Source organism: Tursiops truncatus, chromosome 20 (assembly GCF_011762595.2).
Source record: "Tursiops truncatus isolate mTurTru1 chromosome 20, mTurTru1.mat.Y, whole genome shotgun sequence".
In the NCBI taxonomy this organism is placed as follows: Eukaryota; Metazoa; Chordata; class Mammalia; order Artiodactyla; family Delphinidae; genus Tursiops; species Tursiops truncatus.
The window spans coordinates 11,439,338-11,462,146 of record NC_047053.1 but is presented as its reverse complement, the minus strand read 5'-3'; the positions used below and the strand labels follow the sequence as shown (position 1 = coordinate 11,462,146).

The 22,809-nt window shown below is 48.4% G+C and overlaps 1 protein-coding gene and 1 non-coding gene across 9 annotated transcripts in view; both read right to left on the bottom strand.

Moving 5' to 3' along the window:
* Positions 1–690: 690 nt before the first annotated feature.
* On the bottom strand, positions 691–763 carry TRNAR-CCU (transfer RNA arginine (anticodon CCU)). Its single transcript has one exon. It is a non-coding gene; the product is annotated as a tRNA-Arg (tRNA).
* A 3,076-nt stretch (positions 764–3,839) lies between these two features.
* Positions 3,840–22,809, bottom strand: part of ZZEF1 (zinc finger ZZ-type and EF-hand domain containing 1) — a 127,997-nt gene continuing 109,027 nt past the window's right edge. For 5 of the 8 annotated variants that reach the window (XM_019926862.3, XM_019926858.3, XM_019926859.3 and 2 more), the window contains 12 exons: positions 21,873–22,072; positions 20,246–20,365; positions 18,248–18,439; positions 17,037–17,137; positions 15,569–15,704; positions 15,114–15,473; positions 13,934–14,077; positions 12,204–12,372; positions 11,938–12,036; positions 11,370–11,535; positions 8,933–9,086; positions 3,840–8,329 (listed from right to left, as the gene is read on the bottom strand). In XM_019926862.3, the coding sequence (XP_019782421.2) occupies positions 8,111–8,329; positions 8,933–9,086; positions 11,370–11,535; positions 11,938–12,036; positions 12,204–12,372; positions 13,934–14,077; positions 15,114–15,473; positions 15,569–15,704; positions 17,037–17,137; positions 18,248–18,439; positions 20,246–20,365; positions 21,873–22,072 (2,060 nt within the window). In that variant the 3' untranslated portion in view covers positions 3,840–8,110. Of the gene's footprint in view, positions 8,330–8,932; positions 9,087–11,369; positions 11,536–11,937; positions 12,037–12,203; positions 12,373–13,933; positions 14,078–15,113; positions 15,474–15,568; positions 15,705–16,349; positions 16,827–17,036; positions 17,138–18,247; positions 18,440–20,245; positions 20,366–21,872; positions 22,073–22,809 lie in introns of those variants that run through there. The other 3 variants (XM_019926860.3, XM_019926865.3, XM_019926864.3) reach the window with 2 other exon arrangements.

The following is a 22,809-nucleotide window of genomic DNA, read 5'->3' as shown; positions in this document are numbered from 1 at the left end:
CAGTATAAGGTGCTTTAGAGAGAGGAAAAGGTAGCTCCTGTCCTTTCTGAATCCTGAAGGGCACTTCCTCCCATCCTTTGACTGATGACCAGAGCTAGCCAGTCACCTGTGGTAGATTTGGCTGTGCTGTGGCTCCTGCCTGCTCTGCCTTGACCATCTGACAAGCCTTGATGAGCTGCCCAGTCCAGCCCTGGTTGTGTCATGTGCAGTAAGAGGAAGGCCTATGTCCATACCCAGCCTGCAGGGCAAAGGGAGCACAAGGACCCCAGGGAGCATGACATGGTCCACCCGGAAGGGGACCCTCAGGGACGGGAGGCAGGCCTAGGAGAGTCAAGGTCCGGGAGGGTCAACTGCCCTCCTTCTCAGGAGGTTCTCTCTCCATAGGCAGTCTCGGCGAAGGGGAGCTTTGTCATGAAAGCTTCCTTACAACTCTGCTGTTCATTTTTTTTTCAAATAACCTGCTGGTAAATGAGAAGGATGTCACCTGCCTTCCGTTACAATTGCTCAATTCTCCACACATTTCTAGCAGTGCTTGCCTTATGTAATTTCTGGTGGGATTTCGTACAGAAAACTGTTTTAACTGCAAATTACACTCTTAAAAAAAAAAATATATATATATATATATATATTTGGCTGCGCCAGGTCTTAGTTGCAGCATGCAGGCTCTTAGCTGTGGCATGTGGGATCTAGTTCCCTGACCAGGGATCGAACCCGGGCCCCCTGCATCAGGAGCGTAGAGTCTTAACCACTGGACCACCAGGGAAGTCCCACAAATTACACTCTTTATCCGCAGAAAATATTGATCCATAAAATGACATTTGGTCCAGTTAAATTTTTTGTCTTGAATTGCATTGCCTAATACTAAATGACCCTGATTTTCTGGTCTCATCTGCTTGGTATACCCGTGCTCATTCTTTTCCATGTAACCTTTTTTTTAGATCGGTTGTTTTTGGATGTTTTTCTCCACTTCTGTATGGGAAACGTCTATACCACTAATGGATGAGGGACATCTTGCCCGGCAGGGTAGCTGAGTGGTTGAGCAGGTGTGCTGGTGTGACCCACAGCACACCTCTGTGGGGCTCTCCCGGCACATCTCCTGCCCAGTTGTCATGGATGCTGTGCTGCTCAGCAGTTCTGGGCTGACAACCTGCAAACTCATGGGTCTCCCAAGTAGCTTTGTAAACATGAACTTAACTCATGGCTAGAAAACATCAGTTAACAACTCAGGGAAGCATCACATGAAGAGACAGTGAGAGGCTGTCGCCACCGGGGAGTCAGTGGTGGGCAGTGGTCAGGTTGGAAAGGAGGGGAGAACCATCACCTGGTTCTTCACCTTCACCTCTGTGAAAACCCAAGAGAGAAGCAGAGCAGGGGAGGGAGGGGGAGAGACAGACAGACTGACCTGGAATCTAGCTTTGCCTGGAGCCAGATGCAACTTGGGCTTTTTCAGTTTTGTAAGTCAATAAATTCTCTTTTAAATTAAGTTAGCTTAGAGTGGGTTTAACTTGCAACTGAAGAAATCCCAGTAAATCCAGGGCAGCGCCTCCAAAGTTAGTCTGGCACTTCACTGAGCATGAGCAAAGCTCCGTACCGAGAATCCCTAGAAAGGAGAATAACAACTTGGCAACGGCTGCAGCTTAATGTCATCTGTGGCTTGACTGGACACTGTCAGAAGTCTCTTTGATTTTATTTCAGGGATTTTTACATATTTGCTTTCCATCTACCTTTCGTATTGACGTGATGAGACAGAACTACGACATTTTTTCGAACTATTGGAGCCAAATTGTTGCATAAACTTGGGTCAGAATTGCTTTCAGCTGGAAGAGACCGCACAACAACAAACATATTCTCTCTCATCCTCTCCCTCTCCCTCTCCCTCTCTCTCTTTCTCTCTCTCACACACACACACACACACACACACACACACACACACGCACGCACGCACGCACTTCTGGAGGTTGCCCCGTGGCAGCAAGACTGCTGCGGGAGTGCCAAGCATGGTGCTCTCTCACCACAGTCAAGAGGAACAAGTGGGGGCCGGGGCAAAATCCCTTCCCCAAGGCCTCCCAACAGGCTTAAGCTGAATTCTCTCTAGCCAGAACTGGGTCACACAGGTACCCTGACTGTGGGAGGGGCTGGAAAAGTGAACATTCAGCAAATAGAAATGAGATTACCGAGACGGATTTAAACCAATCGTGACTTTCCTCAGGAGCTAGTGTAAGGTCCTATCTTTCTTGAGATTAAAGTATCTCCAGTCGTCACCTGCAAAAAAATTGGATTCTGTTAGCAGGGAAGGCGAGTGGGTGGGAAAGGGTAGTAAGTGACAGGGTCCACCATATAGGGCACACAGGGCCATGTTTACATTTGGCCTCAATCCGGAGGCTGGTTTTGTTTTTGTTTTTAATAGAAATTACCATTTTAATTAAAATGCAGACTGGAGAACTTAGTATATGAAGAGGAAACACCGGGGGCTTAAAATCCTTGAAAACATCAGAATTTAAAGCCAGAGCCTGGGTTTTTAACCAGGTGGCTTACTGCTGATTGGTTGAGTAAATTTGTTTGTTGAATGAATGAACGCGTGCCTACCACGGTGACAGCTTTGGGGCTGGTGTGTCAGAAGAACTGAGCTGGTCTGGCTCTGCCACCACTTCCTGTGCGATTTCAAGCTGACCTCTCACAGCTTCTAGTTCTTCCTCAAATGAGGAGGCTTGGCTGGTTGAACTGTGTCTCCCTTCCGTTCTAAAAGGCTTGAGTTCAGATTGCTATTGACCTCTGTGACCTTCTATTGTTTACTCGTGGGTTAATCTCAGCAGGCAGCCTTTCCAGCCAAGCAAAAGCAGTGTCAGAGCAGCAGCACGGGGCTCAGACGGACAGAGCGCAACACAGCCAGCCTCTCCAGGCCGACTTTTTGGAGTAAAGGCCCAAGCAATCAATGTTGCTTAGGTAACGCTGTGAGACAGGAGAGGGCGAAAGCATCACCCACAGGCTCTAGAGGGAGACTCAGTGGCTGCACAGGCCTTGGGAGCACCCAGTTCTGCTGAGCCCCACGCTGATCCAGTTTTCTCTCCGGCCTCAAGGATGATGAGGGCTGAGTCTGGGTCCTGGGTCCTGGCCCCGGATTCCTCAGAAGGCAGTCTGGGGGCTTTAGGGGGGGATGTGTCAAGATGCTTTCAGGCCGGAACAGACGGGCCTCGAAGATTGGTTACATCCAGCTCCCACCAAAGTCTCTCTTCTCTAATTCATGAGACAGCCCTCAGCACTAGGAAAGTGGCTGAGAAGGGGGCACAGCAGTAAGTGGCAAACCAGCGATGTGAGGGAGGAAGCGCAAGACCCCAGGATGGGCAGACGTCGGCCTCGTGTTTTGTCAGAAGCAGGTCCAGAGGCAGGCAAGGAGGAAACCGGGCCCTGGATGGGTAGCAGCCCCGTGAGACCCCTGCCTTCCTCCCCTCGGCTGGCTGCACACAGGTCCTGTGAGCCACAAGAGGTGAGGGGTGCCTGGGATGCAGCTGGGGTGTGTGGCTGGAGAGGAGCTGACCGGGCAGAGAGCGTGTATGTGCACAAACCTCTGAGTAGCTGTGCAGACGGACAGGCCCAGGGGGCAGGGGCTGAGCATAAGCCCCCCAGACCATAAGCCCGAGGGGAGGGGCATCTCCTGCACGGCTATAGTCAAGGCAGGAGGTGCAGCTGGGAGGGGTATCGGAGCTAAGAACCGTTCTGATTCCTTTCTACCCTGAGGACGTGGGATTCTAGAAATTCATCAGGATGGACTTGATAGAAACTCCAGGTATCATCTTCGTAAGAGAGGCAGAAGGAAAAAAAGAAAAGTCCACACACAAGTGTACCTTTTTATATAGAATTTGTACAATATATTTCTCTTCATTTGCATATTTTACCCACAACTTAACATCCTTTATACAGGCTGAACTTACTCAGCTGATATAATCAAAATTCTTTCCTTCAACCAAATAAGAAAAATTCAAAATCGTAAACCTGTAAGAAAACAAATTAAAAACGATGATGAAAATAAGTCACTCCTCGTTAGGAACAGCGTCTGTCTGTACAATATACATGGTTTGGAACAGATTTCTTTATAGATTAGGCACATGTTTCCACAACACCTTCATTCCTGCCAGTTTTATCTCATTCCAGGCAGTCCTGCCTAAGAAGGAGGATGTTGGTCTTGATGGAAATCGCGCTTTCGGATGCTGTTGGCCCAGCTGGAGACCAGGGGAGCGGGGCCTGGCTCAGCGGCGCCACCCAGTGGCTGGAAGCAGAGGCGGGTGCGATGCAGGGGAGCTGGGCCAGGCAGGGCCCTCCCAGGAGCGAGCAGCAGTTGTGTGTGAAGGGGAAACCGAGGCTTATTCTGTGCAAACTGAACACAGAGAGACCAGAATAGCAAGGGTGGTGTACACAGAGAAGCTATGAGGAGACCAGCGTTTATTTACAGTTTATCTTCCAGGAGGGAGCATGGGGAGGAAAGCTGGTGGCTGCTGTCAGTTTGAGGCACGGAGGGGTATCGGGGAGGTGGGGGGCATGGCGAGGGTAAGCACTGAGTGCACCATCTCCATGCTGACCTTCCGTGGAGCCCCTCAGTGAGCCCGAGCCCGCAGTAGGGACCTCTCCTCCCGAGCACAGCGCTTCTCTGTGAATTCCCTCCTCACTGAGAGACCCACCCGGGTCTGGGTGGTACGGAGTGTTGGCCCTTCTCTGGGGATGCAGGCAGAGCAAAAGATGAGAAAGCGGCTTCTACCAAGCCAGCAGCGCCTCACACCTCAACACCGTGGGACACCAGGCCATGCCCGGGCCTTTCTGACACCAGGGTGATGGGCTTCAGGTCACCGAGCTTCAGGACCTGTCCTGTTTGTTTCTGTCTCCTTTGAATTCTTCCCTCCATAATGGCTCCACATGCAGCTTGGGGCTGGGCTGAGAATCCAATTCTAGGGCTGCAGAAGGTCGCTGCACCTTGGCCTCCTGACCCAGAAGGCAAAAGTGCTCTTGCGGTGAGATGCTCCTGGGACCAGGAGTCTTGGGCCCTGCAGAGGGGGCTTCCGAGGCCATGGCAGTGCTGATCTGCTCAACTTGGCCCTGGGTATGATGAGCCTTCCTTGGGTTTGGCCCTGTGTGGGGGGACATGCTCGGGCCCAGACCCCCGCCCTTAAATGGCAGCTGGCTCAAACATTCTTCAAATGGCGAGTCCCACTGAGGCTTATCCATGGCACAGGTGCCAACCCAGCCTCACACTCCAAAGCGTGGCTTTGGAAAGAGAATAGTAATCAGCACTTCAGGGCAAGACTACAACCATTTAAAAAAAAATGTGGAAAACAGCATTCATTAGAACTAATGTAGTTATTGCCAGACAAGTGACAGCCAAGTAACCACGGAGAGTCCCAGAGGTGGACGTGATGGACTACCACGACCGTGGAGCAGATATACAATCATGTGGTTTTGTTTGTTTTTACTTCTAAGGTAAGATATCCTGTGATTACATTTCAAATCTTTAGGTACAGAGGCTAAAGAGTATTCTTCAAGTTCTGCTACTTTCACACAAACCAGTTTGTCCCCCGGAATGACCGATCCACTGGTCAGGCCCCCGAGCTTCTCTCAAGGGAGTTGGTGTGGTTCTTTCTAAGAACATGAGGTGTGAACCGAAATATGTTAAAACAACAACTAAAACAACGCAGCTGTGCTGGGAGCAGGGCACAGGTGGACGTGCACGGCGGCCTGCAGGCTGTTCCCAAGGGCACTTGTTCTCACCAAGGATTTCTCCGGGACGGCCGAGGCTATGCAGGGGGCCAGTGCGGCAGTGGGTTCCGTACTGAATGGTGGGGACCAGGTGGCAGCCCCGAGGGGCTCTCACTGGTTTTGGTTTGGATGACCCAGTCTCAAGAAGCAAAAGCAAAGGAGGAGCTCCCAGGCTGCTGCTGGAGGTCCTGCTGAGAAAGGTGGCTCAGGGCGGACCCTGTCTTCCCCTGAAGGTCAAGTGCAGGCAGTTCCAGCTCAACGGAGACAGATTCCTTTCCAGAGCGGCTGCAGCCAGGTCTTCTTGGGGCTGTGGCTTCTGCAGGGACAGACCCTGGAGGAGGCTGGCCTCTGAACAACCTTCTCAAGGGCCTGCTGCCTGCCCTTTCTGAATAATTTTGCACTGGTCTGCTTATTCTCACATGCTATGGTACGTGCGGGTGCCTGGCCTGTGACACGGGAAGTTCTCGGAGACATGGCGGCTTGGCATTCTAGTTGGGGTGGAAGGGGGAGCTCAAGGAGAGCCAGGCACCAACGCCACAGGAATCTTCCCGAATGAGTTTAGACATCTGCTCTAAGATCCTTGTGGACAGATTAGCTAGTTCCATGCACACCATACCAAGGGCTAACACTCAACATTCCAGAGGCGGGTGGCCTTGTTTGGGTAGTTGATGGCCAGGCTGATAGCAGCAATGTTCTGCAGAGCCTGTGGAGGGAGAAAGAGTCATCACCAACGTCAAGAACCGGTCACCTGCTGGGTCACTAACTGACAGAACAAGACCCTCAGCTGAGCACCTGAGGAGGGAAGGGGAGAGGCAGACGCGAGCCAGATGTGGTTCCCCTCACCAGGGGGACCACAGTCTAGAGTGAAAGACAAAGCTATCAAGAAAGTCCACATGGAAACTCCAAACGTAGGCAGAATCAACACTGTCCCGAGAGAGGAGCAGGTGCAGTTCTGGGGGCTCAGAGGGCACATCTGCGGGGGGGTCTGGGAAAGCTGTTTAGGGAATGGGGACAGCAGCACTAAAGTGCAGAAGGGAAGAAACAAACAGCCAGTGGGGGGCCCCCCCGGGAAGCAATGCTGGGAAGGCAGACGCCCTGGAGCCAGGCCAAGGCTGGTCTCCAAGCCAAGGCAGCAGGAGCCGGGGGCAGGGGCTGGGGAAGGAAGAGGCGGAAGCAGGGAGAAGAAGCAGAGCGCCGGTCCAGCAAAGTGGACAGGCTGCAGGGAGGGTCAGAATGAGGATTAGGAGACCGGACACAGCGGCAGGTGAGGGAGGAGCCACAGCAATATGTGATGCGGTGTCAAAGCTTCCGGTGTCAAAACGGTCAAATGTCAAGATTTCACTGTGTGAAACCTTGGGACACCACGGGTGGTGATGGCAGGGCTGGCAGGCATCCGTCGGGAGGGGAGGGAGTTTCCACTCTGCCTTCGGGGTCAGGACGATTCACACAAACCCCTCTGTAGTGGATGGGGAAGCCCGCTTCTAAGCAGGCACTCTGACCCTTTTTTGTAGGAGGACCGTAGGTTCACTGAGAAAACTTGCCAGGAACAGAGTGCAGGGCGCTGGCCGGGAGTCCCAGCTGGATGCCCCTCAAGTGAGACTGCGGGCAAATCTTTCCCTTCTCTGAGCCTCCGTGTCCCCATCTGTCCACTGTGGACGCAGACCACACACTCTACGATGTTCAAGGAGTCTGTGAGCCTAAGGTTCTCAAAATGTAGTCTGGAGCCTGCGGGTTCCCCAGACCCTTTCAGGGGCTCCGTGTCGTGGAAACAATTTTCATAATAATACCAAGACATTATTTCTCTTTTTTCACTTTCATACTCTCACGAGTATACAGTGGAGTTTTCCAGAGGCTGCTGTGTGATAGTAGAACAACTGAAAGCAGAAACAGATCTGCGAATCCAGCTGTCTTCTGTTAAGGAAGACATTAAAGAGATCTGCAAAAATGGAACACAACGCTACCCTTCTCAAAAATTATTTTGTTTTGAAAAATACCGTTGTTTTTCACAACTGTAGTATTAAATAGAATGAGATTATTTTAAAAAACAAATTGATAAGTGTTTAGCATTTAATTTCTAACTTAATTTCTAAATTTAAAATCTAATTTAATTTCTAACAGTATATATCAATATATATAATGCATATAAACAAAAGCTTTTGGGGATCCTCAGTAATTTAAAAGCACAAAGGGGCCCTGAGACCCAATAGCTGTCAGAGAGGAGTTCTCCTACCAGGGAAGAAAGTTACATCCAAAAATATCTGAAATCCTCTATGGAAACTTCAGGGATCAGCCAAACTATAAATTTAAGGCACTGGTTGTTCTGGTGTAAAAGCCACAAATTCTTGCTAGTGTCTACTGACCCCACAGTTTAATACGAACGACACTGATAAATGGGGCTCCGTTGCTCTCTGTGACACCAGTAGGAAGTGGCTGACTGGGAACAGAGCTCCGTGTAAAGCTGGGGTGGAGTCTGCACGGGTGCCGGGGGAATTTCGGCCGCCCGGGGAGGGCGTACCTGCGCCGCGCAGCGCAGAAGGTGGTCGTCGGTGGTTAAGGCCAGCAGGTAATCCTGCAGCAGGCCGAGCTCCTGCGGAAAGAGCGGAGGGCAGCTGTCAGAGGCCACCTGCTAGCGGACACCCACCCACTACCCACGACCCAAGGCCACAAAAGACTCGGGTGGGACACTGCTGCCCACTCTGCCAGACATCTCACTGCCTGCTTTCCTTGGGAGCCATGGAAGGAGCAGGACGGTGGGGAACCAGGTGTCCTGACTCACCGCAGTCTCCTCACTATAAAACGAGGGCTTAAGCTAAAGAGTTCTGAAAGGCCCTTTCATCTCTCACAGTCAATGAGTCTATTGTGCTGAGGGGAGGGAAAAGAGGAAGAAGAAAGAACCTGTTGGTTTATTTTCCCAAACTCACTGCTGTCAAGGGTCGATCCAGGGCAGTTTCCTTCCCCCTTTGGCATCAGGCCTGAGCAAACAAGCAATCCTGGGGAGGGCCTGGCTCCCTGGGGCGGGAGAGAGGGGAACCCCGGGCCCCAGGCCACGCTTGTCTCCCTGTGAGGGTTTGCCAAGCCCCCACGACACCCTGGGCTCTCAGAGGGCTGTGACCTGAGGCCCAGCGCTGGCCCCAGGCAGCAGACGAAGCAGAGGCCCGGAACCTGGTAGGGAGGTAGGACAGGCCCTCACCTGGGCGCGGTTCTCAGTGACAAAGAAGAGCTCGGTAAGGGCGCGATGCAGGGGCAGCAGGATGCCAGGCTGTGTCACGTCCTCAAACAGGCTGTACTCCATCTGGGTGAAGAGCTGCCACAGGGGCTTCAACAGCATGAGGTCACAGAGGTCGCTGTGGGAGAGGGGTATGGTTTGCTGGGATCACGCCCATCAGATGTCAGACAGACAGAGAGTAGCTGCCGGGCACTGCAGCTCCAACACTCCCCGCCGCCCCATCCAGTAAAGGCAGGACAGGACAGTTCCAGTCACCTCACACTCCCCAAAACAGCCCCAAATATTCACCAATGGCAAATAAAAAAAAGGGGCAGCATCTCAACTTCAAACCAGGACTCCGGGGAAAAGGATATCCCCAAGCACATGTAAATCAACTGCACATCTTTAAAAATGGTTGTTAAAAACTTCCAGTGACAGCGGAAAAAATCTCAAGATAAACGTTAAGTGGAAAAGAGCAAGATACGCAACATAAAATGTAAACATTTAAAAACTGTATATGTAGTATTGTGTGACCATATTAAAAACAATAGTAAATAAACATATCAAAAATGTTATCAGGGCTTCCCTGGTGGCGCAGTGGTTGAGAGTCCACCTGCCGATGCAGGGGACACGGGTTCGTGCCCCGGTCCGGGAAGATCCCACATGCCGCGGAGCGGCTGGGCCCGTGAGCCATGGCCGCTGAGCCTGCGCATCCGGAGCCTGTGCTCCACAACGGGAGAGACCACAACAGTGAGAGGCCTGCGTACCGCAAAAAAAAAAAAAAAAAAAAAAGGCAAATGACCTAAAGAGACATCTGTCCAAAGAAGGCATACAAATGGCCAACAGGTACATAAAAAGGTGTTCAATTATCACTAATCATCAGGGAAATGCAAATCAAAACCACAATAAGATATCACCTCACCTGTGTTAGGATAGCTTTCATCAAAAAGATAAGAGAAAACAAATGCTGGCAAGGATGTCGAGAAAAGAGAGAACCCTTGTGCACTGTTGGTGGGAACGTAAACTGGTACAGCCACTATGCACAACAGTATGGAGGTTCCTCAAGAAATTAAAGCTAGAACTACCAAATGATCCAGCGATCCCACCTCTGGGTATATCCAAAAGAAATGAAATCATTATCTCAAAGAGATTATCAGTACTCCTATGTTCATTGCAGTATTATTCCTAATAGCCAATGTCTGGAAATAATGCCTGTCAATGGACGAATGGATAAAGAAAATGTGGTGTATACATACACAATGAAATATTATTCAGTTATGAGAAAAAAGGAAATCCTGCCATTTCTGACCACATAGATGAACCTGGAGGGCATTATGCTAAGTGAAATAAGCTAGATAAAGAAAGACAAATACTGCACGGTATCACTTTTATGTGGAATCCAAAAAAAAGTCAATCCTATAGAAACGGGGAGTTAGAATGGTAGTTGCCAGTGGCTGGGAAGTGGGGGAAATGGAGAAAGGCTGGTAAAAGGGTATAAACTTTCAGTTACAAGATGGATAAGGTCTGAGGATCTATTATACAACATGGTGACTACAGTTGATAATAGTGTACAATACTGTAACACATAACAGAAATTTGCTGAAAAGCAAATTCCAGCAAGAGGGTGAAATTTAAGTGTTGTCACGTACCACAAAAAAAGGTAAACATATGAGGTGATGGATGTGATAGTTAACTCGATTGTGGGAATCCTTTCACAATGTATAATGTATTATGTATCAAATCATTACCTTCTATACTTTAAATACATTACAATTTTATTTGTCAATTACACCTCAATAAAGCTGGTGGGGGGGAAAGAAATAAACTAATCCTGAAATTTACATGGACATGTAGGGTAAAAATAGCCAAGACAATCCTGAAGATGAAGAACCAGTTGAAGGATTTATACTGCTAGATAACGTGAATCTGCTATAAAGCTACAAAATCTAAGTGTGGCACTGGCACAAAGATAACCAAAAAGACCAATGGAACAAAAGCAACCAGGGATGGATCCATGTGTATATGGACACCTTCTCTGTGACAAAGATGGCACTGGAGCGTGGTGAGGGGAAAGGTGGGCTTTCGAGTTAAGTGGACATCCATGTGAGAAAAAGCAAAGTTTGACCCTACCCTTCAAATCATGCACTAAAATTCATTCCATGTGGACTGTAGACCTAAATATGGAAGAAAAAATAATTAAGCTTTATCTTCATGACCCCAAGGTCAAATAAGGCAAAATTTTCCTAAATAGGACAATGGAAGCTCTATCATAAAGGAAATGAGTGATGAACTGGAAGACATTAAAATTAGAAACTTCTCATCAAAGACACCACTAACAGAGTGAATGGCAAGCCCCGAAGTGGGGGGAGATATTCACAATACAAATACCCAGCAAGGGACTCGTATCCAGAAGGCAGCTCACCTGTGGGTGCAGCATCGCACGATCCTCAGGAGTAGGTGGATGGCTTTTAACCGCTGATGACCAGTCTGGCGACAGGCCACGCTCACCAGCCATTCCCAAATTTTGGCCAACGGGAGGTGCGGCACAACTCTTTCCTCTGACAGCATCTGCTTCAAAATCTCGAATCCTGGCAACCCCCACAACACAGAGACATTTGAAAAATGTAAACTGCTCAAGTTTTTATGACTAGGAGGAAACCACTGTGATCATTTACATTTCACCTGAAATGATGCCTTACGTAAAAGCAACATAGGAACACTTTCAGTTCTTCCTTTTTGCAGAATGCCCTGGCAAATTCTAAGAGAACAAGCATCTTTCCTAGGTCTTGACAGATGGCCCTTTAGAAGTTACAACCTGCCAACTCCAGCACATTCACGAGGGATATGCGTGGGCCTTGTGGACATATTTGTTGAAGTCTCAGAGAAAAGTACCTGCTTTGATTTTAACAAAGATCAGTGACATAATGGCACCGAACCCCAGAGTGTCCCGGGCCGGGAGATCATGCAAACAGAAAGACCAGAGCACACACCTGTCTGGAATCGCCCCAGGTGCCCAGCTGTCACAGTGAATTTGTAGCCCCACTCGGTGTTGCTCATGTCAGAGGTGAAGCGGTAATACAGAGTATCTCCTGGGGCACACAAGAATCAGAAAACAAGTCAGGACACTGCAGCAACAGGGAAAGGCAAGTGAGCGCTTTCCACTGAGGCAGATTCAACGCAGTTTTAAATCCTTCAACAATTTCCCTTCTAGGTACTCAACGTTAAGAGTCTGTATAACTCAGTATTTATTTACTACCTGGAAGCTCAAAATCTTTCCATTTCTGCTGAGGCCCGCTGAAGTTGTGTCGATCCTGCTGAAAGTCGCTGCTGCTGGACATGGCTAGCTCGTCACAGCCCTCCTCTGTATTGCACTGAGGGTCGAATTTGATGGAGAGGTAGATTGCACCAGGAATGTGAACTTTATCCTAGGAGGGGAAATAAGGGCATTCCTGTCATCGCTGGCCACTGGACAGTGACTGAAGGCTTCCTTGTGCCAATCTGCAGTTAAAACTGGGGACGTAAGAAGGGGTAAGTCACAGCCCCTGCCTTCCAGGAGCTCTCGGCCCAGCTGAGTCCGGGAGAACGCACATGGCTGCAAACACGGCAGGAAGCACACTGTGCAGCCTGGGGCACAGCTCGAAGGAGTGGGGGGAGGGGAGGGGAGGCGAGGGCAGAAAAGAGTCCCAGTGAAGGGATGTTTGGGTTGCTGTGGAGACTGGGGGCACAGGAGCAGCCCGTCCAGGAGGAAGGAATGGCAGGAGGCAGGTGAGAGAGATGAGCACCTGGCGGGTACATTCCAGGCAAAGGAAAGAGCACTGACTGGAAAGCCTGACATGTTCAGGGAGTAACAGGAGCTTGATGTGTCTGAGGTACCGGGTGAGCTCTGTGTGCACATATGCTTGGGAGATGGGGACAGGGGTGACGTGACCCTGGAGAGGCTGGCAGGGACAGATGCAGAAGGCTTTGTGTGCTAAAATGAAGCGTTGAGACTTGTCTGGACAGCAGGGGGAGCCCTGGAAAGGTTGTAAGCAGGAGAAAGCCTAGGTTAGGTTTGTGCTGTACCAGGATCACTGTGACAGCTGGTGTGCAGCAAGGCCAGGGCCGGGGCAGGCCAGCAGTGGGGTATCAGTGAGGAGCAGAGGAAGGGACCCAGGGAAGGGGAGGAGTCAGGGCAGTGGAGAAGGTAAGGTGATCACTCTGAGGGCTCTGAGGTAGAACTCGCTAGCTCACTAGGTGTGTCTACGTGGGGCTGGGGGAGTGGGGACAGAGCCTAGGAGTCGGGGAAGAAAAGAGGCTTAGAAGGTAGAGAGTGAGGAGGTTTATACGTCTGCAAAACGAAACCTCAGCTGGCAACAACCATATCCTGGATTAGTTTCTCTATCGCCCACCACTGTGGCCACAGGCCGTCACCTACTCAGAACAACAGCACCAACATTTTGAAAAGAGATGAAGAAATGCAAGCAGCATTAAGTCAATGAGGATAACTGAGGCCGCCACCCTCCTGCCTCATTCAAACTCCTACATCTCTCCACGTACAGAGTTAAGGAAGGAAGAGATGCGGCTTTTCAGTTCTGGGTAATTAAACAAAGGGGTGGGAGACTCCAAGGTGTGGCCAGGTCATCAGGAGATGGACAGAGTGAGGGCTGAACCCAGACCCACACTCAAAGTCTCTGCCAGAGACACCAAGGCCTCACTCTAAGGAGCTTGCTGCAGGAAGAGGAATCTCTCCTCCAGGGCCGGGTGGCCCCTTGCTTTCTATTAAAACAAGGTCAGGAGAAGAAACGACTTGTTTGTATAGATTCCCGGGACTGGCTTCAGGGAGGCGGACTGCTGCTGAGACCACGGGAGCACATTCTAGGCCATGTCTGTCCAGGCAGAAAGAGCCACAGTGGGAGTTGATGAAATTCATGCTACTCAGCAACCCTTGCCGGTCCTGCCAGCTGCGTACCCTGAGGCTGGGCGAGTCTGGCCGACCCTGGATCGTACCTCAAAGTTGGTGTTGTTGTTATACGGGTGTTTCGACTCCCTCACTTGCACCTCCATTCCTGGCTCCTCCATGAACTGGCAGGCAGCCAGGGCCATGGTGCCTAGCATGCTCTCTCGGCAGCCCTGGAGCACCTTCTGCAGTATCTGGTGGGACACAGGCAGGAAACATGGGAAGATGGTGACAAAACTTTGTAGTTCAGCTAGAGACTGTGCCCAGGGCTCCTGAGTTCTGCTATGTGGGTCCCCTGGTTCTACACAGAAGGAAGTGGAAGAGATGCTTCCAGTCCTGTGAAAGTTTGGTAACCCAGCACTACTTCAACAGACCAAGTCGAAGATGTGATTTAAAAACAAAACAAAAGATGGTCACCACTTGTCAAGTTGAAACTTAAAATTAGAGCACTGAAGACTCCCCTGGCGGTCCAGTGGTTAGGATTCCATGCTTCCACTGTAGGGGGCACGGGTCTGATCCCGAGTCAGGGAACTAAGATCCCACACGCCACAAGGTGTGGCCAAAGAAAAAAAAAATTAGAGCACTGGACTTAAGAGAATGAACAGACTCTGGTAAGACCCCACGTCTGCCACCCAGAAGCTGGGAGCCTTGGACAAGCCTCCCGGGCTTGACTTCTTCACCAATAAAACTCCCTGGGTCACAACGTAACACAGGTGTAAGTGCTGGCAGAGTGTCTGACCTGAGGTAGACATTCTAGAAACCATGGTTTAAAACAGACGACGTAAACCTTCCTGGAAGGCTTCCTGTATTACGGGAAAAGGCTGTCAGAATCATAATTAACCCTGTCCCGCAGACTTCACACTGTGTGAGACCCTAGGGAACATGAGAAGAGACAGGCTATCAAGGAGAGTTAGACTCTTAAGTCTGAAAACAAAAAAGGAAAACTGCAAGGGTAGGTTTCGTGGGTTGTTACATCAAACACTCCCTGAGCACCAAGTCTGCCTAGGCCATGAGCTCGGCTCCAGGCCAGTACTTGGGAGAGTTTAACAGCAACCTGACCCTGCCTTCCTTGCGTTCACACCTGTCAGGGGGGCTGTAGAGCCACACAGGTAACCTCACTCCAGGAAGGCACTCCCTAGAGGAAGCCTATTCAAACGCCCCAGCGGGGGGCTGGGAGGGACACAGAGGAGGAGCAAGTGGGGTAAGAGCCCAGCCCGGCTGCCTAATTACCTTCTCCCACTGGTGCTTTTCTTCCAGCTGCATGAACATATCCAGAATGTAGGTCATGTGGGCAGGGCCGCTCAGCTCCAGGATGTCCTCGCTCACTGGCACGTGCCCTGGCCACTCAGCGAGCAAGGATGCGAGCACATGGCGGGCGTACAGAACTGCTGTGGCCTCGTTCACGCGGAAGAGGTAGTCGCGCACAGCCCTCTTGCTCTTGCAGTTGAGCTCTTTGTGCAGGAGGGCGGCGCTCTTGCTGCGCCGCTGCTTGGCGTAGCTCTGCTGCAGTTCACTCTCTGTGCTGGAGATCAGCTTCTGGGTCACAGGGTTTGACTCCGTGGTGGCCTGGTCACAGCGTGCGGGCCGGGACTGCAACCCAAAGACCACCGTCACAGAGGCCTGGCCTTCTCACAACTGGGGTGGGGGCAGGGCAGACACCTTGCTTCCCAGGTGGGGCAACATACCAAGCATGGTAAGATAATCATGTCTGTATCCACAGCTTTGGCGCTCTGCTCGTCCAGTCTCAGACTCCTGCTGGGCTGCCACCTCTGAGCCAGGGTCCGTATTCTTTCATCAGTGGTGAGCTCATCCCCGTCAAACCTGAAGAGTAGGAAGAAACACAAAGCTGGGCACCCTAGTTACAGAAAGGCAAGAGTTTAACCTGCAGTGAAACTTGCAGAAATGCCAATCCGAGTTATTTTCCTGTTATTTTGCAATTACGTTATTACGTTCCATATTTCGCACACTAGATTCACAGTGTTCATCTATTCGTGCACACAAACGGGCACACAAACGTGCACGCATGCCCATGTGCCCAAAGCAGAGATGCAAGCCATCCCTTAGGATCCATTCTTCCTTTCATTTAGAAACAAAGTTCCCTGAAGTTTTAGCAAGATACACAATCACCCAGCTGGAGACACAGTTCCCAGTCCTCCTAGCAGCAATGCAACTAGGGTCACACCAACGGGAGGCCAGTGAGGTAACGTGTGCCATTTCCGCAGCTTGCTCTCAAACAACTGGGTTAAGGATGAGCTCCTTTCCCCACCTTCCCCCTTTCCCCTGGGCTGGAACAAAGAGCTGGTGTCGGGGAGCCAGCTCTGAGGACACAGATGAGGACAGCACCCTTGGGGGTGCGGGGTCCCTTGTGAAGCAGACCGCCCACCCACCATAGGCTACTGCCTACCTCTGGACTGTGCCGTGAGAGGGAAAACAAATTCCATCTTCCTTGACCATGATACTTCTGTGTCCTAACTGATGCAACCCTGCCTCATCTCACAAAGGATTTGAGGCAGTAGATAAGAAATACATATGGGAAAATAGAAATACGAAATAAAAGAAAATTAAATTGGAATTGGATATAAATCAGAATAGGAAGTCAAAACTAGGATGTGGGGGATGGAGGAGGAGATTAGTTGCAGAAACATAAAGTTCTCCACAAATTTAAGAGCTGGGCCCGAGACCTAGCTCTGAACTTCCTGGCCAAGAGGAAGGGTATATTGTTAATTTTATAATAATCCTTGAAGAAAAAACACGAAAATAGTGTACAGAAGTGAAAAAACAAACAAACGAAAGGACACGTTTGACCAGAATGTACCAGAAGGTCCTGCTCTGCACCGTTTGCTCCCTGGGCTGACGTGGGAGAGAAACCTTGGCGTCTGTGTCAAAACTCTGCCCCCACAACGAGTTTACTCTAAGAGGCAGACTGCGAATATAAAGCTCCTCCTAAAGAAGAAGCATACAACACAACCCAAAGATGAGCCATGCGGTGTGGCACAGCCAGCTTTCATGTCGCTTTATGAAGAACTGAAAACCAACTGCTCTTTGGCCCGTCAGGAGTTTTTACCCAGATTTAGTTGGCAGGAGGTAAACAGAGTCCCGCCCTTACTTGTTGCCTCACTCACTACACTTTGGCTGCATCTAAATGTCCCTTACCTCTTCTGAACCTCCAGGAAGAAAGAGTCGGTCCTCTTCATCTGCAGTTCGTATATGGCCCGGAGAATGTGCAGAGGGGCATTGAGGGCGTCGTGAGCCATCTGAAGGCCACAAGGAGGAAGTAGAAGAGAGACAATTTAAACTGCTTTAACACATTATTGATGATCTGACCTCAAAAGTGATAAAACAATTATTTCCTAAAGTTACCACAAGTTATAATTTAAAAACATCACATGGGCACTTCATGTATATAAGATTATAAGCCCTGGGCTTCCCTGGTGGCGCAGTGGTTGAGAGTCTGCCTGCCGATACAGGGGTCACGGGTTCGTGCCCCGGTCCGGGAAGATCCCACATGCCACGGAGCGGCTGGGCCCGTGAGCCATGGCCACTGAGCCTGCGCGTCCGGAGCCTGTGCTCTGCAACGGGAGAGGCCATAGCAGCGAGAGGCCCGCGTACCACAAAAAAATAAAAAATTATAAAAAAATTAAAAAAGATTATAAGCCCTAAAACATGGACTGTAAAATCTGTATTACTGTTATAAATTCAAAGGAAGATATAAAACATGGAAACACCAAAAAAAAAAGTCATGCAAACAAATGTACTGTTAATAGTCAATAATAACCCACCAAATTGTATTCATTGCTAGCTTCTCTGTAGCAGCTGCCTTGCACTCAAGTTTGTTAAGTGGCACATAAATCTAAGTACTGGACTTTCTTTTGATGTTTTTAAAAACTGTACTTGCTTTTCTAACATCCACCCCATACTCTCTGTTTACTCTTCACACAGTTAGACCCTTTGAAGTCCAAGCCCTTGCCCATTTTCACATCATTCTGAGGAAGAGTGGATTATCCAGGGAAAGTAGGAGTGTGTCTTGAGAAACTGTGAGGACAGACTGTCACCTGGGGATTTATGGACAGGCCTGAAATTACATGCAAAATTTTACAAAAGTTATTTGCAAGTATAGTTTATGGGAGAAACGATCTAAAGCTTTTGGGTCCATGACCCCCCAAACATTAAGAACTACTGTTGTAATAGGGCTTTTCCATCCCTCTGGACGAATTCTGCACAATACCGACTGAGCCCTCAGGAAGTGCATTCTCAGGACATCAGTCTGAAGCATTTTCACATGGAGGCTAAAACACAGCCCAAGCCAAAGAGAATCCATTCCTTAGAGTCCCTTCCTCAGTCCACACCGTGACCCAAGAACGTACCAAGAAACATATCCTGGTGGGCTCATCCAGGCTTTCGAGAGGGTCCAGCTTTTTCTGCTCCGGCTCACCCGGGCTGCTGACTGACCGTTCCACCTCTTCCTCCTGGTCCCCTCGCTCATCCAGCTCCAGCTCTCCATGCTCAGCCAAAGTGCTGATCTCCTTTTTTGAGGAGTACAGCATGATGGACAAAATCTATACAGAAAGAAAATCAGGCAGGGCAGGAACATGAGTGTTTAGTGGGTGAGATCTTTAACCCTCAAAGGGTAGAAAATATCTGACTGAACCTTTTAAAAGACATCAGAATTCACAAAAAGAATGTAAAATTAGTAAAGAAATATGAAAACATGTTCAACCATACTTATAATCAAAGAAATGCTGACTAAAAACTACAAGGGACTGTGACCGCCTGGAGGGGTGGGATAGGGAGGGTGGGAGGGAGGCAGGGAGACGCAAGAGGGAAGAGATATGGGAACATATGTATATGTATAACTGATTCACTTTGTTATAAAGCAGAAACTAACACACCATTGTAAAGCAATTATACTCCAATAAAGATGTAAAAAAACAAACAAAACAAAAAAACAAACAAACAAAAAACTGGGAACAAGCTAAATTTCCAACAGTAGGAGTTTGATTAGTGCACATCTCACACAAAGGAACATTCCTTACAAATAATGACAAATTTCTATTGGTTCTGAAAAGCGTTTGTTAGATGATATTTAGAGAAAAGCCATGTTATATAGCATTACCCTATTTTGTAAAAATATGTGCATAGAATAAAAGACTTTAAGAACACTGAAAAAAAAATAAAAAAATAAAAACTACACGGGACCTTCGTGTTTAACTTTGCCACTGATGGTGTAAGTTGTTATCATCCTTTTAGAAGGCATTTTGGTGAAATGTAAAGAGCTCCACAAATGTTCATAACTTTTGACCTGGTAACTCATCTTCTAGGAATAATGTAAAATGTGTGAAAAGCTATACTCTTGATATGGTCAATGAAGCATTTAATAATGGCAAAAAACCGAAATCCATCTTTATGGATCATCTGCAGCCATTAAAGATGGTGGTCATGAAAACTACCTAGCAGCTTAGAAAAGTGGCCGTCACATGACCTCAATTTATTTCAACAGTGTGCCTCATTGTACAATCTAAACCTACGTATGTAATATAAACACAGAAGGAAAAAAATTAGAAAAAGGAAATACACATAATACTAACGGTAGCTGTGTTTGGGGTGGATGAAATTTGGGGTTTTTCTTTCTTTTCTATTTTTCAAACTTTCTGAATATAAAAAATATAAGTTTTTGAATGTAAAAAAAAATTTACTTTAAAATATTTCCTAAAGAACAAGAGCTCAAATGCTCACCAGGTTATCCATTAATATGTTTCAGCGTACTTTCCTAAAACCTAACCAAATCCTCCTGTGGCACCTGAGAGCTGCTTCCTGGAGCTCAGGCCTCTGCGTGACTGAGAATGACCAGCTGAGCACCCCCATACAGCAGCAGCCTTTTCTGACCTGAAGCTGACGCTTGGCACAGAAACGCCCCAGGGAACCACAGTAATTCCACTAAGAAAAGTCTAAGGCCTATGGCGAAAAGAAATAAAATGAAAATTATCAACTAAAATCCTACATAAAATAAACATAAGTGAGGACAAATTTAGGAACTGATTTTAGCTCAAAGGAAGTTTAAAGGGAAATTATAATTCAAGGGCAGATTTACTACCATGATATAATTGGTCAACCGTGTGTTTCCACAAAATACTTCTCTTCCAATATTCTTTGAAGAAACATCAAATTCATTTTCCCTGACAAGGGAGGACAGGTGTCATAATCTCTATTTCCAAAAAGGAAGACAAATATAAGACACTGTTTTAACAACTGCACCAGATGAGAGTGCACAGGGCAGAACCAGCTGTAACTGACTGGTGGTTCTAACTCCCAGGCCAGTAAATCTGCATCAGGAAGCAGCAGCAGGAATCACCCTGGTCCCTTACTTCCAGGTCCCGGAGGAGCCACGTTTTACTGAAGCCGGTCCCTTTGCTGCACTTTTTCACCAGCAGCTTCAGCAAATCAGTCTGAAGGAAGGTAGCATGGGTCTCTTCAAAACCATGAGCCTGTCAAACAGAAAAAGAATGATCTGCAACTGCCTCAGAGTGAAGAAGGTAAGGGTCACTCGGGGAGAAGCAGGCCTCTGTCACAGCCCAGTCTCAGCTAGTGGCCCAAGTTCACCTTCTGGTGAAAATTCCAGAGTCAACGGGGAGAATGAAACTCTGAACCTGAGCCATAACCTAAGTGTGTCCGCTCTCTAATTCATTCATGCAACAAGTATTTCTGAAGCTTCGTACATTCTACGTGCTGAGTCCTGTGCTAAGAACAGAGGTTTTATGTCCCTCTCCTGCTCTCTACCTTCCAAAAGCTTCCCACTGCCCTGCAGACTGAAATCCAAGTCCCTATTCATAGCTGACAAGGTCCCGCAGGCTCCCTGCCTGTCTCTGTGGTCTCATCTCCTCCTCGGCACTTTCCTGAAGCCCTAAGGTAGTTCCTTCTGCTCCCTGACAACCAGGCCTGGAGTTTGACCTCTCCCAGGATGTAATGCTCTGCCCAGACTCCTTATTTATCACCTCAGATTTCACCTCCTCAGAAAGGCTCTTTCTGGCTTATGGTGGATTTCCTTGCAGGCTCTTTGTCGTCTCCCTTGCAGTTTAGGCTGAAAGCTCCATGACAGCAGGGACATTCTTTCTAGTTCAACACTACTACTCAGTTCCATCTGGCCCCTGGTGCTCCACAAATAGACATATATTTACAGAATGAAGGATTCAAAGACAGAAATGGTCTCTGCCCTCAGGGAGTTTATTTTCTCTTTCCTACTGTAATGTAAACAACTAAAACAATAGTAGATTGTGATAAATGCCATGAAATCAACAAACAGCAGATGTGTGGTCTCAAGCCTAAAAATATAAACTCTCAGGGCTGGGCCAGAGCTGAAATGCCATCTAGTCCAATCTCCTTGTGGTGCTTGAGTCGTTCCACGGCCTCCTCGCCAGTGTTGCCAAAGTCAGGGAACGCATAAACTTTCCAAATGAGATCCTTCTCTCATGGCTAGTTCTGTTGGAAAGATCCTCCCTATCGATGCCCCTCAGATGGTAGAAGAATCATGTTCCCCACAAGTCAAGGCTTCCCATCTCCATGTCAATTATCGGCCAGCTCTTTAACTTGTCTGTCTTCTCTTACACCAAATGCCAAACCTATTGCTCCAAGATCCCATAAGATATTAGCCCCCTTTATTCTTCCCAGGATGAACCAGAAGGGACTGTGGTTCAGAGGCAAGTGAGAAACTGTTCAGTCAATTTTTCTTCTCATCTTCCAAGGTTATGGGCCCATTAGGTAGTGGTACCTGGTTCCATGAGGCAGGACTGAAAAATTACAGAGAACCAACTATTGGGAAAACTCTGTTTCTTCCTTAAAGTTATCCTTGTGCAAGGTGCCAATTATTTCTAAAAATAATCAAGATCCTATGATTAACCATCCATTGAAATCAGATGGTATGTCCTTCTAGTTAATACCCTGCAGGTGTTAAATCACAGCCAGATTCATTAGCAAATAGAAGCAGCTCACCACTACCTTTAATGTTTTGTATAATCCTTTGAGGGCCAGGGACAGGACCCAAGTTGCTTCCACTGCCTCGGGACAATGGCTGTCCATGCTGGTTTGCAGAAGGTGACTGGCAATAAAGGCAAAGTGCTGGGAGTATTGGCTCAGCTGGGCCTGAGAGTTGCTGCATTCCGGTCCTCCTCCTTTCTGGACCAGCTGGTAGTCCTTCACTGAAGGGTGATGTCAGGCAGGAAAAGAAGGCACAAAAAGCACAGTTAATACTTCCTGCAGATAAGTTTCTTCCCCAGTAATGTGCCTTACTGAAGCAAGAACTGCAGACCCCCAAACACAAATCTCTCTGGCTTCAAACTTAGCCATTATATTTAAGGCCAGTTTGCAGCTGAGCACAAAAGTGGTACTGGGCCACCTACCCACCAAGCCACCAAGAGATGCAATTCACATTCCTACTACTCACACAAACAGGTTGTCTCCAAAGGTGTTAAAGGAAGTTCATAAACACAGAACACATGAGAGACTTCCATTTCAGAACAAGCCTGAGTAAAAGGGATCGGGTTTACTCTCTTACATTAAACAACCAGAACCCTGGAAAAATACATGAAACGATGGTTTGCAGACATTGGACAATAGGTAGTACAGGATGATGACCCCTGAAAGAAGGGACATAAACCAGGTGAGCCTTCCAATAGCCCTGGCTATCTGGAGACAATTTCCAGCCTGCACAGCATGGAGTGGAAATCCAAGTCCAGTTTTAATGAACTGAGGAGACAGAGGTCAGAGTTCAGGGAAGTCAAGGCAGCTAGGACTTATGGGACACAATATCACAGAGAAGAGAGATGCACAGAGAGAGGGGTGTGTGGGAGACCTCTCTAGATATCTACAGAGGGTTCCTCATGAGTATTTGGCTGAATACTGATCTACACAAATGTGAGAGGAAACTAGATAGGAA